Source organism: Nestor notabilis, unplaced genomic scaffold, assembly GCF_000696875.1.
Source record: "Nestor notabilis isolate BGI_N333 unplaced genomic scaffold, ASM69687v1 scaffold7812, whole genome shotgun sequence".
Taxonomy (NCBI): Eukaryota; Metazoa; Chordata; class Aves; order Psittaciformes; family Psittacidae; genus Nestor; species Nestor notabilis.
In genome coordinates, this window is record NW_009916937.1 from 24971 (window position 1) to 42842 (window position 17872).

General features: G+C 37.4%; 1 protein-coding gene across 1 annotated transcript in view; it reads right to left on the reverse strand.

Moving 5' to 3' along the window:
- Window positions 1–12575: 12575 nt before the first annotated feature.
- DEPDC1B (DEP domain containing 1B) overlaps window positions 12576–17872 on the reverse strand; it is a gene marked incomplete at its 5' end in the record, with an annotated part of 19545 nt that continues 14248 nt past the window's right edge. The window contains 4 exons of the mRNA XM_010024835.1: window positions 12576–12737; window positions 12984–13166; window positions 13787–13963; window positions 15395–15561. Coding sequence (XP_010023137.1) covers window positions 12576–12737; window positions 12984–13166; window positions 13787–13963; window positions 15395–15561 — 689 coding nt within the window. The remainder of the gene's footprint in view (window positions 12738–12983; window positions 13167–13786; window positions 13964–15394; window positions 15562–17872) is intronic.

Sequence of the window (17872 nt, forward strand, 5' to 3'; positions counted from 1 at the left end):
TGGTTTTGCCCTATCTTGAAAAAAATCCCTTTATGCTTGTATGACACACCACTTCTTTCACAGATAAGTATTGAGAATCAGAGAAAATTTCAGAACACAAAATTTCTTTTCAAGTCTTTCATTTCTCCCTAAGTATACTTCTAAACTTCTAAGTATACTCTTTAAAACATGATAGCATCTTATTTATCTCATAAGTAATGTAGGATTATCACTTCCTTTCTTTAAATATATGTCTACAGTTCAGCTTTACTAAGATTTTTCCAATTTAAATATACAAGAAAGCTCATGAATATCGTATACAAAACACTGTAAACCTAAATTTGGATTAATGGTTTCTTCAAAAATTTCAAGTCAGCTAGCCTTTAAAATGTCCTCTCTTCAAAATAGGTATTTCATATAATACAATGATGAGACAGTCATAGCTTTGAGTTAAGAAAGCATTAATAACAGTCCTAGCAAAAATCGTGACAGCAAGGGCTTCTCAGCAGGCCAGAAATCTGAGTACATCTCCATGACTCCCTGCAGGCTTGCATACTGCTTTGAAAGATATGTTTCTTTAACTTTAACCCATGTTACATGTCAAATTAAATGTAGCATTTTATAGAGTGCAGCAGCCTTATCTACATTTGGCTTCCTAAAAACAGAATAACAAAATGGTTTGGGTTGAAAGGGACTTAAAGCTCATCTAGTTCCAACCCCCTGCCACAGGCAGAGACACCTTCCACTAGACCAGGTTGCTCAAAGCCCCGTCCAACCTGGCCTTGAACTCTGCCAGGGATGGGGCAGCCACAGCTTCTCTGGGCACCCTGTGCCAGCATCTCACCACCCTCATAGTAAAGAATTTCTTTCTAGTGTCTAATCTAAATCCAGTCTCTCCCAGTTTAAGGCCATTCGTCCTAGCCCTATCCCTACATGCCCTTGTAAAAAGCCCCTCTCCACCTTTGTAGCCCCTTTAGGTACTGGAAGCTGCCCTAAGGCCTCCCCTGAGCCTTCTCTTCTCCAGGCTGAACAAGCCCACCGCTCTCAGCCTGTCTCCATAGGAGAGGTGCTCTAGCCCTCTAAGCATCTTTGTGACCTTCCACTGGACTCACTCAAGCAGCTCCATGCCCCTCCTGTGTTGTGGGCCCCAGACCTGGATGCGGTGCTGCAGGTGGCATCTCATGAGAGAAAAAGGTACCAGGTTGATAAATTTTATCTACAGTTTTGTTATATCCACAGTGCAATACAGACACTTTCTGAAAACAATTCATCTCAAAACACAGGAGACAAGTACTCCCCTGAAAATGGCAATAAAAAGGAATTCAGTTGGGATTTAGCTTTTATTTAGTTGAAGTTACATATAATGATTCCAACTTAAATACGAATAATTAGCCTGCCAAGCTTTCTCAACAACTCTGCCTCTAAGTGTCATTTTCATAGTTTCAGGCAATAGTTTTCTTCATTAACAAGAATCAGAAACCATAAGAAAATATTACAAAAGCGATATTACATCTAAGAATATTTTATTCCAACCTTCCAAACACAAAGGTGTTTCCTTAACGGAAGCCAGCTAACAATAGTATTTTGATATTGCAGTGTTTGTCAAAATAAAATTGGAATAAAGTTGAATTTGATTAAATAAAACTTTCTAGATGGGTGAAGAAAGTTTCTTCAGATGTTATAAATCAAAAGTATTTGTATCTTTACTTACACATTTGGCATTAAGTAGCATAAAACTTTTTGCTTTGATTCTATTTTCTGACATCATAGGAACCAAAACCTACCAAAAAATTATTTATACTTTGAGCAAACAGGTTGTCTAGAATAATCGTTAGTTACTTGATATAGACTGATATTTCACAGATATTTTGAGTATGTTCAAACAGAATTATCAACCAAACATGCAGAATAGTTTGGGAAATCATGCAGTAAAACAGCATCCCCAGCACAAGCCTTGACTTCCTGCTTTTTCTTTCCTAACTGGGAAAATGAGCACAGCCATGGTAAGTACAAATATTTAGGGGGCCTAGAAGGGTGCTGGAGAGGGAACCTTCATCAGGGACTGTAGTGGTAGAACAAGGGGTAACAGGTTCAAACAAACAGGGGAAGTTTAGGTTAGATATAAGGCAGAAGTTCTTTACAGTGAGGGTGGTGAGGCACTGGAATGGGTTGCCCAAGGAAGTTGTGAATGCTCCAACCCTGGCAGTGTTCAAGGCCAGGCTGGACAGAGCCTTGGGCGACATAGTTTAGTGTGTGGTGTCCCTGCTCATGGCAGGGGGGTTGGAACTAGATTATCTTAAGGTCCTTTCCACCCCAAACCATTCTATGATTACTATTTCACACTGAGTTAACCTGCATATCATCACAGTAGTAGACCTATTATTAATGAAAAGAAAGCTACAAAAGGAAGTCAAAGGAAAATTTGAGCCTATTTATCTCTAAGCAAGAAAAAATCCCTCTTAGTAGTCTATCCTGTAAAAAGACCCATTTGAGTTAAAGAAACTGAAACAGGCATTTCCCAGAGGACAGAGTCTTCACAGGTGAGGCTGTATCTTCAGGAAGTCAAACATGATTTGTGCAGTCCACTCCATACTCTTAGCTCATTTTAAAAAAAAAAAAAAAAAAAAACAAAACAAACCAAAAATAGAGCCTTTATAAAATTTAAAGGGTGTACTGATTACAATCATAGAATGTTCTGTTCTCCAAAACCAAGCTGTCTGAATATGTCATGTTCCTGCTTAAGTACACATGGTGCAACCTTGCTGTGCAGATTTGCACAATTACTCTTGCATTTTCTCGAGTTATGTAAGCCTCATGTGTTGGGTTCATACAGCAACGTTTTGGTAGCAGGGGACTAGCTTCTGCAAGAAATTCCTAGAAGCTTCCACCATGTCTGAAAGAGCCAAAGTCAGCTGGATCCAAGATGGACCCACCACCGGCCAAGGCAGAGCCCATCAGCAACTGTGGTAGCACCACTGGGATAACATAGTTAAGAATGAAGGAGAGGGTGGGGTAAATGTGCAGCTGCATCCAGAGAGAGGATGACAATATGTGACAAACAGCCCTGCAAACACCAAGGCCAGTAGGGAAGGAGGGGAGGAGGTGCTCCAGTGCTGGAGCAGAGATTCCCCTGCAGCCCGTTGTGCAGCCCACGGTGAGGCAGGCTGTGCCCCTGCAGCACATGGAGGTCCATGGACGAGCACATCTCCACTTGAAGCACATGGAGATCCATGGATGAGCAGATCTCTCCCTGCATCTCCTCCTGCAGCCCATGGACCCCACATCAGAGCAGGGCGATGCCTGGAGGAGGCTGTGACCTGTGGGAAACCTGTTCTGGAGCAGGCTCCTGGCAGGAGCTGTGGCCCCATAGAGAGAGGAGCCCACGCTGGAGCAGGTTTGCTGCAGGACTTGTGACCCCACGGGGGCCCCGCACTGGAGCAGCCTGTTCCTGAAGGACTGCACCCATGGAAGGGACCCACACTGGAGCAGCCTGTTCCTGAAGGATGCACCCATGGAAGGGCCCGATGCCGGAGCAGTGCTTGAAGAACTGCAGCCTGTGGGAGGGACTCATGTTGGAGAAGTTCAAGCAGGACTGTCTGCTGTGGGAGGGACCCCGCAGTGCACAAGGGAGGAGTGTGAGGAGGAAGGAACAGCAGTTAGCATGTGATAAACTGACCACAATCACCTTTCCCATCTCTCTATGCCACTGGCAGTGAGAATGTAGAGAATCCAGGAGTAAAGTTGAGTCCAATATGAAGAAAAGTGTGCAGGAAAGGTGTTTTAAGATTTGTTTTATATTTTTCTCATTACTCTGGTTTGATTGGCAATAAATTAAATTAATTTCCCTGAAATGAGTCTGGTTTTCCTGTGGCAGTAATTAGTGAGTCATCTCTCCCTGTCCTTATCTCAACCCACAAACCTTTCATTATATTTTCCCTCCCCTGTCCAGCTGAGGAGAGGGAGTGATGGAGCAGATTTAGTGGGCACGTAGCACCCAGCCAGGGTCAGCCCACCACACCTCTCCTCACCCCAAACTAGGAAAACAAAGTAAATGTTATCAAATGTGTTGTTTTCTGATAGCCATGTGGTTTATCTGCCTCAATCTACCATGGTTATTTTGAAAGGAAAGAAACTGGCTGTTGGTTGCTTTTTTTTTCAACCCAGACATGTAGAAATTCAGGAGTAACTTAGTGGGTGAAAGCATTTAGATCTTTTGAAAGTTTAGGACAAGCTTTGTAGACAGCAGCCCAGAACTTGAAAAGTGATGTGTATTTCCATTCACGTGAATTACTTGTTTGAGGTAAGTTTATGGATGAGTCAAGTTTGTACACCCTTTATGGATGCATATGTCTAAAGTCTGAAGAGACTTCAGCGGAGACTTACATACCTGTTGTGACACCTTGAGGAACAGGCTTCTCTGTCAAAATGAGACCAGGCATTTCTGCACTGTGTTCTCACAATAAAGTGTCATGGTGGCACAGTGTAAACATCTATGATTTTCCCACTTAGATAGTCTAAATTCAGTTGGTCTTATTAGTTTCAGTATATCTGGACCTCAGCTGATTCTATTCAGAGCACCTATTTCTGCACTTACTTTTGTTTCTCATTGTTTAAGGAAGGCTTATTAAACAGAAAAATTGCTTACAAATCTAGGGTTCCTATTTAACAACTAAAATGCCATTCTGTTAAGAACAAAATATGCTTTTAAATGAGAGACTGTTAAGACAGCAGAGTCAAGTACTCCAGAGCTAAGAAGCACCATAAAATGAGAGTTATTTATGCAACATTAATTCACAATATCTTTTCTTTTGCATACCTATTAGGTTAAGGTCTAATTACATAAGCACATACTATTAAGCCCACAGGATGCCCAAAGCATTCAACACTATTTCCATTTCAATAGAGTGAACAGGAACAAAAACATACCCTGTTGCTGATTAGCATTAAATAGGGTTCTTTGTCTTGATACATTGTCTTTCCTATTCTCCAGAAAATAACAAACATTAAGCTTCCTCAATAACATATTCAAAAAAAAAGGTGTTAGAGCATTCTGGTCACAGCACACTAATAAAAGCTTCCATCTCAGGAAAGGCTTCATTTAACAAAGTTCTTATTTTCCTCTCTCTCTAATTGGAGAACATTTCTGTAAGATAATGCTTTGTCTGGCAGGTTTTTGAGTGGTTTGTAACCATCTTTTGCAAAAGATAGAAACAGTAGCTGCTGTTGCTCCAGTCTGATCTTACCTCCTTGAAGGCAAAATTAAAAATAAATAAATAAGAGAGAGAAGAGAGTTTTAAAAGAAAAGCAAGCATTAAAGAGCAGTCTCTATTCCTGTGGTTGATTACTTGCATCCTTGCTGCTGCAAGACACAGAATATGATTTTATCAGCTACTCCAAAAGCTCAGAATATTGTTCTCATCACAATGTTCTTAATGTCTGACAAACACCTTCAGAGTATACAAAAATGCAGTAACAATAAAGGAGTACATCTTCACAAAGTTCAGAAAAACTGGCTGAACAAAAAAGGCAACATGTTTTCCCAGTTCCCAGTGTCATGCTCAAGTCATTTAAGCATGTTCTATTGCAGAAGGCTCAGTCGCAGCCTTGACATTGCTGTTGTTGCATATTCAGTTCTACTGTTTAACTGGGTAAAACTACTTCAGGGCTGGTCCAGCATACACAGAAGATTGTGCTCAAGAAAAGCAGAGCAATTACATCAGCTGCTGTTGAGTCTGCCAGTTGAAACTGAACTTACAAACCAAGCAGTCAGGGCAGCCAGCCAACTTAAGACAGGACTACCCCTGTTCTTGATGAGGATTATAATCCAAATCATCAACTTTATATACAATTAGACCCTTATTAACATCAAAGAAACCATGACAGATCATTCTATCATCATTGTGGTGCAACATCGGAATAGTATTTTACACTGCGACAAATAATTTGTGTTTCTGACCTGGTTTATGAATATTCCTTTCTTTCACCAACTTCCACTTTTTTAAGTATCATAAAGGAAAAGCTCTTTTATGGAAAGGTAACAACTCCTTTTATTCTCATAGACTCTCAGAAAGAAGTGATGAAACGCTTGCCTATTCTTCCAACCTCCCTCCCCACTTTTTCTTGCCCCGCCCCAATCGTTAATGTTACACAGACACACTGCTTCAAGAGGTCACTGTGAATCTGAAGCATGTACAATTTAAACACCAGTTTCACGTGTTCCCTCTTGATGTTTTCACTGAACTATACAACGAAATACAGTACAATACTCAAATCAGTGAGTAGGTATTTTAGTATACCAATGTGACTAACATTTAAGACAACTTTTAACAATTTCACAAAACAATAAACATTCATATTACATAAAGAGTAACTATTCTGAGATATTTAAGCCATACGTCTAGTTACAACACAGTAATATCACATCAATTCTGAATTGCAGGAATATATTTTATAAAACAAAATTTCATAGGCTTTTATAATAAGAACTTTGGCTCTACTTCTTTTCTGTGAGTATTTGTTATTTGAAATGTCACAAGGCTGACCTCTGCTGGGTCATAAATTGCCAAGCATCTAGACTGATACACAAAACATTAAGTAATTATTATGGAAGAGAAAAGGAAGGAATTTTTCATAACATCCCAAAATATTTTGCGTAGATTTCAACATTAAAAGAACATACTAATCTTCACAGAGTCTCCTGGGACAAGATAGTGAATATACTGAAAGTCATTATAAGAAACAAGAAATTAACAATCCCACTACTCATTCTCTTACCAGTATTTAAATACAAGATTAGCTACGGGATTTAAGACTACTGTTTTTTATGATATCAAATTTAAAAGATAGCACTTCATGTAAGTTTGAAATCACATAGCAAATCTTAGTCTTGCACAAGGCCAGATCCTTACATGAATAAGCACTCACGTTAAACAGAGAAACAAAAGAAAGCTTTGCAGACATGTACATATATTACATTGTGCCTTTTATTCACCTTTGAAGTCTGCCTAGAAGTGCCAAGGTCAGTTCTTCCTCTTCTCAGCAAGCAAGCTCAGAAAATCATTGCCAGAAGCTTCTCTCTCAGTCACCACTGAAGTTTCAGAAAACCTTGCAGTGATTTCAAGTCGTAATTGTAAAGTATAAAACAAACAAAAAAAAAATCACAGAAGGAAGTAGCTAGAGATAGCCTTAAGCTAATGCTAAAACAAGAGGTGCTTGAGGCTGCTCCAGATGCTCAAGAGTTGTCTTTACTAGATACGAATATGACCACATAATCCCAGGCTAAACAAAAACCAACGAAAAAACAAAAAACCAAAACCAAATCAAACCAAAACCAAAACTGAAAGCAAGACTAAGACATACATTTCAAAATACCTACTTGGATCATGAAGCAGCAATGACTGTATTACTATAATTCAAACCAGATTACATTTCTATGTATTTTATTCTCTCTCTCAATCCCAGGCAAAGCCACTGCAGCACACAAGAGACATGCCTCACCCTCCCTCACCAGAGCTGGGCAGGGCAGAGCAGAGTTGATTTTCATTGTCCCTAGATTCAGCTGTGTCCTGGCAACTCCGGAGGTGACCTCTCTTTGCTATATTCACTGGGATTTGGCTGAAGAACAAAAGTAACAAATGCTGTTTTCTTTAGTTGCCTCAAAAATCAAGAGGACTGACACATGAACTGTTTCACATCACCTCCTGAATATCACATCACTGACTGAATATAATGACTTCAACCAGGTGTGTGACTCGCATGTGAAAATCCAAATCATGTGAGGACTGTGTAGTCCTGAGATTTTGTCCAGTCTTCCACGTATCACATTATACAGTCATTATACTTCCTCTCTATTCACCTAGTCCTGAGCTCTATGACTTGGGTTTCAGTAAATATCCACCAGAGATTTTCCTCTGAAGACACCAGGAAAAGTCAAAATTCATCACATTCCTATCATTCAGTACTTTCAACATAAAAAAAGCCCAACATATCCAGCTCCATCTTCCACCCACTGAGTATTACTCCCTTCTTAACTCAAGTCTTTGTTGCTTACCAGTGTAAGTACTTCAAGATAACCGAGTGACCTCCTGTTCTTGTTTCCCATAAATGGGAAAGACTGAAGTAATGCAAACTCTCAGTTTAAGGCAATAATTCCAAATACTCTCCTTGCATCATCTACAGTTTTATAAAAGCTGCAAAAACTGCAATGTTTCAGTGTCAGTCAGTCTTGATGTCACACAAGATGAGTCAGCTGATTTTATGTAACAACCTCCAATTTAGACCTTCAAGAACCACATTAGCCCTTCGCCTAATGTCAGGAAGCCTTGTTCGCTGTGGGAGACACCTTTTACAGAGCTGTAGTTTTCCAGAACAGAGTCTTTCCTTCTCTTTTTTTTTTTCCCTTCCATGACCTACATAACTTGTTCTCAGACGTATAACTTTGAAGTGAACATGTTTGAAATAATTTTCAACCTGCACTGTTCCATATTAATGTTTCTGTTATTACTGAGGTCTGAAAACTCTAATAATATTACCTAATTATGCCAAGTGTTATTTTGAGTTTTGTTGGGTTTTTTTTTTACATCCTTAAGGAAAACACTGGCTGATAGAAAAATCTAATACTGTTTTCCCGTAAAAACCCATAAAGAGCATCTCCATCATGATTCCCTTGTGCCTACATTTAACATTTAGCAGTTCTTAACCACTTACTGACATCATCCAAGAATACTTTTTTCAGATGCTATTAAAAGAAATCCCATAAAAAGCCTATTGTAGACACAAATTTCAGCCATATCCATGGCTCCATCAGTACTTCCAAGGAAACCATAAAACACCAAATAGGACCAAAATCTGTTGTCAGTTTATCCCCATCAGTAACAAAAATAAGCATGCCATGCAAGATGTTATACTCTCTATTAAGAATTAAAACAGTGCATTGACATATCTTTAGCTCTATTACTGTGCTTTAGGTTTTCCCAGTAAAATTCTCTATCAGTTTTTCCACTGTTTTGCCATCAGACACATTTGCGATTATCTATTTGTATTATTCTAAATTATTCTCTGTTATTTCTCTGCTTTTGTCAGGACAAGCAAGAGATCTTTTCAGGCAGCTTTCGACACCTGTTCCAAAAAAGTGATGAGATTGAAAACCACTGTCCCTAATCAATACTGTTTTAATACCCTGCCTCTTTCAATTACTTTTAGAAAAGTATTCACAAAGATGTACTAGCTTCCTTTTTAAACATAGACTTGAGCATCTCCCTTATGTTATTTAATTACCTTCTTAAAATTAAATGGAAGTTAGGCACCCAAACAGCAACTCATTAAGGACTTACTTCACATTATTTTATACGTTTATACTTAGTGAATATTTTCAACCCCTTTTACAGACAGTAGAATGAAACATTCCTCAAAAACGATTCATATAGAAAGAGAAGATAAATAGTGTCCTGGGTGCATAGCTGTACTATAATCCACTTAGTAGAATGAAATGAGATCACACAGATTTTGAATAAGCTTCTCCAATATGAAGTGAAGTAACATCTGAAAACAGCTTCAGAAAATAACATCAGTCATGAATCATTCTCTAGTCATAAGTATAAACAACTGATATCTCAATACTGATGAATCAGGTGAGTTAAACAGACTTCATACAAAGTATGAGTAATTTAGTAATTTTCATGTATTAGCAACTAAAACAGAACCTATTACCAAAATAACATCAGAGGTCTACAGTAGAAACAGAGACATGTGAACTGAAAGGTTTTCCAGATGACCGATTGTTAATTTAGGAGCTGGAGCAAACTGTCATGCAGGGAAAGAAAACAGTGTAACAATTAGCAAAAAAAAGGTATGTTAAGATCCCTTCTCAAGAAAGGAAGATAAATACTGTTCTTCCCTCTTCCAGGAAATGCTGGTGCAAAGTTGTCTCTAGGAAACAGTAGGTCAGGAGAGATATTATAAATAAGGTAGGCTAAGGAGTAAGATAAAATAGAGGTTGCTCTACTAAGAGCATAACAAAGCAAAAGAAACCCTAAAACAAAAAATCCCATGCAAAACCAAATGAGCACCCCCACAAAACAGAAGTTTTTATTCAAAGACCTTGTCCAAAAAACCTAACAGTACCATGACAGCGAGCAGCATTACACTAGAATTTCCAGTGCAAAAGAGTTAACAGCATTGTCCAAATTTAGCAAGAAATAGGTCCTACTTACATATGAGCTTACAGATGGGTATGGCAGAAGCTCCTCCTAGATGTCATAGGCTGAAAAAGCAGCTGAAACATCTACCTTTGAGTCTTCCACGTGCTTTACAAGAATGTCAGCTAGCAATCCATTTATGAGCCTCTTCAGAAAATAGCCACTTGGTTAAGCAAAAGAATATTTGGCTTGTGGTCCTCACAGTTCAAGGGGAATTAGACCAAACAGTACCCATGTTGTTCAGTCCTAACAACATCAAGACATCACAGGGTTTTAACAGAGGTACAGGCTGAATTCCTGAGAGTTAATATTAAAACTCTATTGACTACACCTTAGATACAGAACCTGTGTTTTTTTCTAAGGTACTTCATGAAGTACATAGTCTTCTCTGAGCTAGTTTTCAAGGGTTTTTTTTCCTAATCCACACCCTGAAATTAATAGGCACTTTTGTGTTCAAATCATACTAGTCTTGCATATTTGCAGTTGGTTTAGTTACGAGACTAGGAAGAGCAGTAAGCAGCGGCCATAGTTACATGTGTCCTATTACTAAAATAAGCTTTCTTAAGTGTCTTCCAAGATAGGGCAACAATTAAAACTCAGTCTGTGAAATTATGATCCCTCCCTACAGTCCCTTCAAGATTTTAGAGGATTTTGTGGTAGTATTTTTCACAGGCTGGGGAATTGTGAGCAAATGGACTTACTTTTCTTTACTTAAACACAGTTGAGGAAATAATTCTTTGAAAGAAAAGTGCAATTGATCCACAGAAACATGACATCTTCAACTTCTCATGGAAACTAATGGGTAAGCTCTAATTACTGTCTAAAATAGACTCAAGGAAGGCTACACATTTTCAAAAAGTAACAATGGGGCAAAATTCAACATAACATTAGAAGGTTTATTGGCAGGCAGTGAAATTGTTTCCAATGGAAAACAAATTAACTTCTACTTCTCTGCAATTTAGGAACTGATGTGTTAGAGTACTTTTCTAGAGTAAGTTTCCACTTTTATACAATACTTGCTTTCCATCTAGCCTTACTTATTATTATACTTCATGGATTAGTGCTGCCACCAAATTACCATATATGAGTAGTCCAGTCATAGTCAAAGCATACACAGAATACTAAGACACATCTAAAAGGTTATGTCACCCTTGAAGACCTAGTACAAAAGGTAAGAGGTGGCCTCAGACTACTTTAGAATTAATTTTAATATTTCCTTATTATTTGAAAGGGAAAGTGTACCCCTTTTGTATCAATTTTGCGTAAGAAAAAGATGTAACATACATCTTAAGGCTTATTGACTGGTTGGAAGGTTAGCAAAGTGAAAATACTGTCAATATTGCATTACAGGATAGTCACCACCATATTGCCTACTAGAATGTCAAGATGGGAATTTGTTGAGATGTCAGCTGTCTGCTCTCCTGCATAGACTACTCTGACATTCACTAAGGTATGAAATGCTGCTCTTTAAGTCTCTAATGGATAACATGAAACCACCACAAGTAAATATAGGAAAATGGTAATGCATTAATAGCTCAAAAGTGCTGTCAATCAAGTGAGATGCACAGTCAAATTACAGGTACAGCAGATTTTATAATGCAAAACAAATAAAACTAATAAAGGCACATGTGCTTCAAAGTCAATTCAATATTTAAACTCCATTTCCAGAAAAAATCCAAGGTTTCAGATTTTTCTAATAAAATCTGTTGTATTTTCTAGTAAAATCTGCATCCAATTTTGTAAAACAATGTTTAGAAGCAGCACATGGGAAAAGACAGGGTTGCTTAAAAGAATGAGTCAGCACTTTGGAAGTTAATGGAATTTCAGTAGCGGTTGACTGAAGGTGTAATGCATCATATGAATCAGAAAATTAGAAATGAGGTTTTATATAAGATTTATTTTGGAAAACTGTAAAGAACACTAAGGTGTACAACAGCAAAACAAAATCCAGTGTTTCGTACTTACTCAAGCATGTACAGCAAATTAATTCCTCAAGTTACATGTGAACAAACACAGGCTAGTCTATGCAAGAGACTAGTTTTCAGGGTGGAAAAGAAATATAATAATAATGCTGTTGACTAGTTACCAACAACACATTACACAATACATTTAGACCTTGAGATGATGGTCAAAACTACAGCAAGTGTACTTTACCACACATGTAGATTAATCCCCTTGAGTTTTTGTTTTTAAAATAACAGACATTTCAAAATTATTTACAAAAATACTGAAACGGCTCACATTTCTACCACCTCAATACTTCCCTCTTTCGATCATTTCTACCATTTCAACAGTATCCCCAATAGTTTTTTTTAGTAACTGCATGCTGCTCAGGTTCCTTTGGCATAAGATCCATTGATAATGTGCTCTGATTTGGTCCATTGGTATGTTTCAAATCTTTTACATCCGAAAGCTTCTGGTTCGGTGAAATGGTTGAAAGGGCTTTTTTAAAGCCCACCTCAGTATTGGTGGTTTCTGTTTAGTTTTTTCTGGAAATAGCACAGCTTCAGTTTCAGGCGTAGGAAATCGTACTCTATACACTTCAGGGTAAGATTTCTGAAACTAGAAAAGTACATCAAGTTAAATGAAGAATTTACTCAAACTTCTATACCTCTACATAGAAAATTAGGTGATATTTTCTAATATGGGTTATGGATCACAGTACCTTTATTCCAAACGATTAAGTTTGACATCCCCAAGAGTACCTACTATTTTTAAATCACAGTACTTCTCTAAAGGACTACTTGTCTAAAACTTAATAAAGATTTTAAAATTAAAATTAAAGACTGTAGAGGAATTTTTATTTACTTGCTTAAGCTTCTTCTTCTTATCTTTCACAGATATTTCTTTATTCATTGCGATTTCTTCCAATAAAGCTGCCAGTGGTTCTTGAGAGCCAGTTGCTCTTTGGTATTCAAATTCATCTGTACTGATTTGGTGGCAAAATGACGGAGGAAAATTTACATCAGTATCAGCTCCAGCATATTTTATCTGAAGAAAGAGTGAAAAAAGAGCAGCAAAACTGGCTTAATCACCTGAAGTCATTAAGTAGAAAAGATATGGAATAAAGACCCTAAATTGAACCTTCTATCTCTTGCACTAGTTGAGTTCTAGTAAGTCAAAAAACAGGACATAAATGAAGCCTTTTAACTCTTGAAATAAGTTAAAAATTAGGTTTTCAGTAGCAATTAAAGAAGAAAGAACTGGAAAGCGGCTTTGAACAAAAGGAAGTATGGTATCAGGAAACAAAGATTAAAATGCTGAGCAAATAAGGATGGCTCTAAAAGAAAATCAGAACGTTAATGGAAATACTTATTAACCATCCACAGTTTTCTTTACTACCACAACCATAGCTTGCCCATTCTATGGAGAAGATAATGTTGACTGACAGAAAACATATTTAAGAGTTCTTGGCTCTAAACTATTCAAAGTCTACTTATTTTCATTTAAATACATAGTTATGTTTTAATATCAGCAGTCAAAATTAATAAGCAATTCATAATCTAGCAGATTCAGAACAAAGTCTTTAACAACTGTCAAACTTCAGAGCAGAAAGGATAGATTTTACCTAGAAGCAGAGGTATAAGAGGCTTTTTTCTCTAGACACCTACTTGGACTCTCTGGAGATTTACAACATGCTCTTCTATAGAAGATTTTAAGGCGATGGGAACACTTAAGATCTCTTGATAATTGTCCATGAGAAAAGATACTAGTTTAGCAGCAAGCAGTTCATCCAAGTCCATTTCATCCTTTGAGCAGAGAATACAACGGGAAAATGTCTGAACCATCTGAGGAAAAAAAAAAATAAACAAGACAACAGAAAACTAAATCACAAGATTACTGTATATTTTTCTGTTTGGTAATAGGGAATCAGGATGTATTTAAAAACTGATTTTTTATAAAAAAAGAGTTTGACAGCAGAATACTTCAATACTTCCAAAACGTCAATATTGGGAGAGGTGGGGAAAGAAAAAAGTATTATGATCTGAGTGGACTGAAGATGGCTCTTGCCTCATATACATAATCTTTAGAATTATAATGACTGAATTAAATTTTATTCTCAAGATTTCATCAAATAGCCACTTTATATGGCTTTTCCAGTTAAACAGGGCACAAATATTTTGGAGATTTTAAAAATAACACAGGAATTTAATTAAAGCACCAGAGGAGAAAAAAATAATACCGTTACTTTAAAATTAACCCAAATTTCAGGTCTGGATCAGTTCATGTAGACTCATGCTCAAACATTCAGTTACAAGAGTTTTCTGTCTGTGCACCAGTCACTTCTAACATTAAAAACACGGAAAGCAATCAAGATTGTCATATACCATAGACTACACTGCTGAATTAAAACTTAGTACAAAATACTTGGACTGTAAAACATTCATTTCCAAAAATAACATTTAGATAAACATAATTATTTTAATCTAAGGCCATTTACAGTTAAATTAAATTATAACCCTGGCAGTCAAAAAAATGTACTATTCATGCTTAATTAAAAACTTAATTGCTATGGAACAGATTTAGATTTACGCATGCTACTATAGGATTTTTATGGAGTGGCTCTACAGCTTAGCTTTCTGCTGCCCTTCCTGCAAAAAACTTTAACCAAAATAAATACCTGTTCTTAGCCAGTCAGAATTACCAAGTTGTGCCTAATAACTTTGTAATAACATGCTGGTGCAAACCTCAGTGATAACTCTACAAGAAGTCCTACAGAAAGAGCATTAGCTTTTGAGGGCTTTGTCAAAATCTGTAGTTAAAGTGATGAAAAATACTGACATAAACTGGTAGGAATGTTTTTTTAAATGGCTAAAACCAAGTAAATCAAAACATTCAGCTGCATATTTCTAATTATGACTGAAACAGGCAGTCTGTTTCTCTCTCACACTGTCTGCAGTGATGAAGAACACTAGAAACATTATCTACTGTAATTTTTTTTTTAACTTTAACAGGGAAATAGGTGACAATTTAATTTTGAAAGACAAGGAAACCTCCAAATTCTGAGCAAATTCATTTGTTCAAAACTGACCAAGAAATCCCAATTTATTCAAATTCAGAGTAGCTTTCTAGAATTTTGATAACTGGAATAGACAAACTATTCTTTAAACAAGCAAACTGTATTTTGCACACATTCTCCACAGAGAATGCACAGAATCGTTTATCTATGCTACTCCGCAAGCCTTGTCTAGACCTTTTGCCTTATAGACTATACGTACCAAGGTTCTCGTCCTCACTGATTCAGAAAGAGGTGGTAAATCCTTGTTCAAGCTAATTCTTGCCATCATCCTCACCAACAGCTGTAGTCTTTTCCGATTTTCTGGTGGCAGCAGCAGACAAGATATCTGAAGAGCTTCTATGGCCTTACTGTGTTTTTGCAGCAGACCTGGTTTACAGAAGACCAGAAGTTTGGGCAACATTTCTCAATTACATATTTACATAACAATTAACATTTTAAAATCTGCCTTTCCGCATTCCTTTGCTACTCATTTGAGAGTGTTTTATAACCCCACTTCCCAACCTGGTTAGGAAAATATCCATAGAACTGGACTAGTAGAATTGGGCACCTTGTTTAAGTATTTATATTTCATTCTGATACATTGGGAGATGTTAATAACTATAACCAACAACTCTAGGTAGTAGTAGACGAGAAAAACTACAACGCTTTGGTTCATCCTTTGCTTTTTTATAGCACTCAGCTCTAAACACAACTGAGATGCATGCACAAATGTATCAAGCACATAAAAAATGTTCACTCTGGGGCAACAGTTGGAGAATCTAAATAAAATGTGCTTATGTATCAGTGACAACTGCGACAATAGTGACATGTCCCACACACCTATAGAAGTTAGATCTATGGCTAATTCTAATTAGAAACTCTTGAGAAAACACAGCTTGTGAGCATGGCAGAGATATTTGAAGACTGGACAGGAAAGTAGACTCTGATAGTAGTTTAGGTATCTATAAAGAAGTCTCGCCACCAAAATGTCATCCACTTTTCAGTTTCTAAGGCTCATTGAAGGAGGCATCTACTACACATTCACCTAAATATCACTCGTACCAGAACAAAACAGAATTCAAGAGCAAAATATCCATGTGAGTGAAGTCTAACAGCAATTTCTCTTAAAAAAAAAAAAAGGAACAAGGAAAATGACAGAGATACATTTTATTTTTCCCACATAAGATTATAGAGGTTGGAAGAGATCTCTGAGGATTATCTAGACTTCTCTGCTCAAAGCAGGTTTACCTACAGCAAGATGCCCAAGATTATATGTTCAATCAGATTTTGAATTGCCTCTTGTTCTGTTACTGCATATCACTGGTAGAAGTCTGGCTCTCTTCTTTGTTCACCCCACATCTTTTATAGTGTCTTTTACACGCATTAGTAAGACCTCTCCCTTAAGCCTCTCTGCCTTCCCCTCTCCAGGCTAAACAGTCCCTGCTCTCAGCCTCTCCCCACATGATAGATTCTCTAAGGCTTTAATAGCTTTTGTAGTCCTCCACTGGAGTCACTGAACAGGGGTGAGGAAAAACTCCCTCAACCTGCTGACAGTGCTCTCAAGGTAGCTAAGCATATTGCTGGTCGTCTTTGCCACACAGACACACTGCTTGCTTATTGTCACTTCAGTGCCCACCAGAACTGCCAAGTCCTTCTCAGTAAAGTTGCTTTCAAGTCAGTCACCCCCAGCATACACTGGTGTATGGCGTTATTCCTCCCCAGAATGCCCTGAGAAGAAATAATTAATGAGATTTGTACATAAAAAAATCATTAAAACCTGTGCAAAAAGCAAGTTTAATCTCACCAAGTTAGTGAAATATCTGATGATTACTGACACCTTAGTCCTATTTTCTCAGCTATTCTGAAAACTAATTTCAGCCAGCCTCTTGGAAGAGAAGTGCTCTAGACAGTCTTCATTTGAAAACAGAAGCAAGTGAGGCATCTTAATATAATTACACAAATCACATATCATTTCTGCAAACATTTCTCAGGTTTTAAGATGGAACGTTTAGGCATGTGCAAATCACATCATGGCTGCACCAAATGACTAAAAATATAATGTAATAATACTTTCATTGCTAGTTCCTGAAGTCTTCCACTAAACAAAGTTTATCCACTGAAAGAAGAAGCCCTGTGGAAAAGTTGTAATTGCCTGAGGGTAGCAATGTGAAAAGTCTAAAACTCAAAGACTGAAATCTTTATTTATAAAAGTCTGAAGATTGAGAATTATTGACAATTTAGCAAGGCATACTCCATTAAAAAACAAAACAAAAAAAAACACACAAAAATGATACCATAGACATATTTTTGAATGTACAACTAAGGAATTACTGTTTCACAGGTGGCATTCAGTACTAGCATTGATACTTACTATAGAATAGTATTCTATGGAGCATGCATTATTATAGAATCATAGAGTGATTTGAGTCGGAAAGGACCTTAAAGACCACCTAGTTCCATCCTCCCTGCCATGGGCAGGAACACCTTCCACTAGATCAGATTGCCCTGTCCAGCCTGACCTTGAACACTGCCAGGGACAGATGGGTCAGCTACTTCTTCCTCTACATTTACCTACAGCTTCATAGTGATCTGTACATTAGCTTCTACTGTTAAGACTTAATTACATGTTGCACAGAAACAAAAACTTGCCCTTTTTATCTCAGTTGCCACCACCCACACCCCCCCAGTCCTTTCCTCT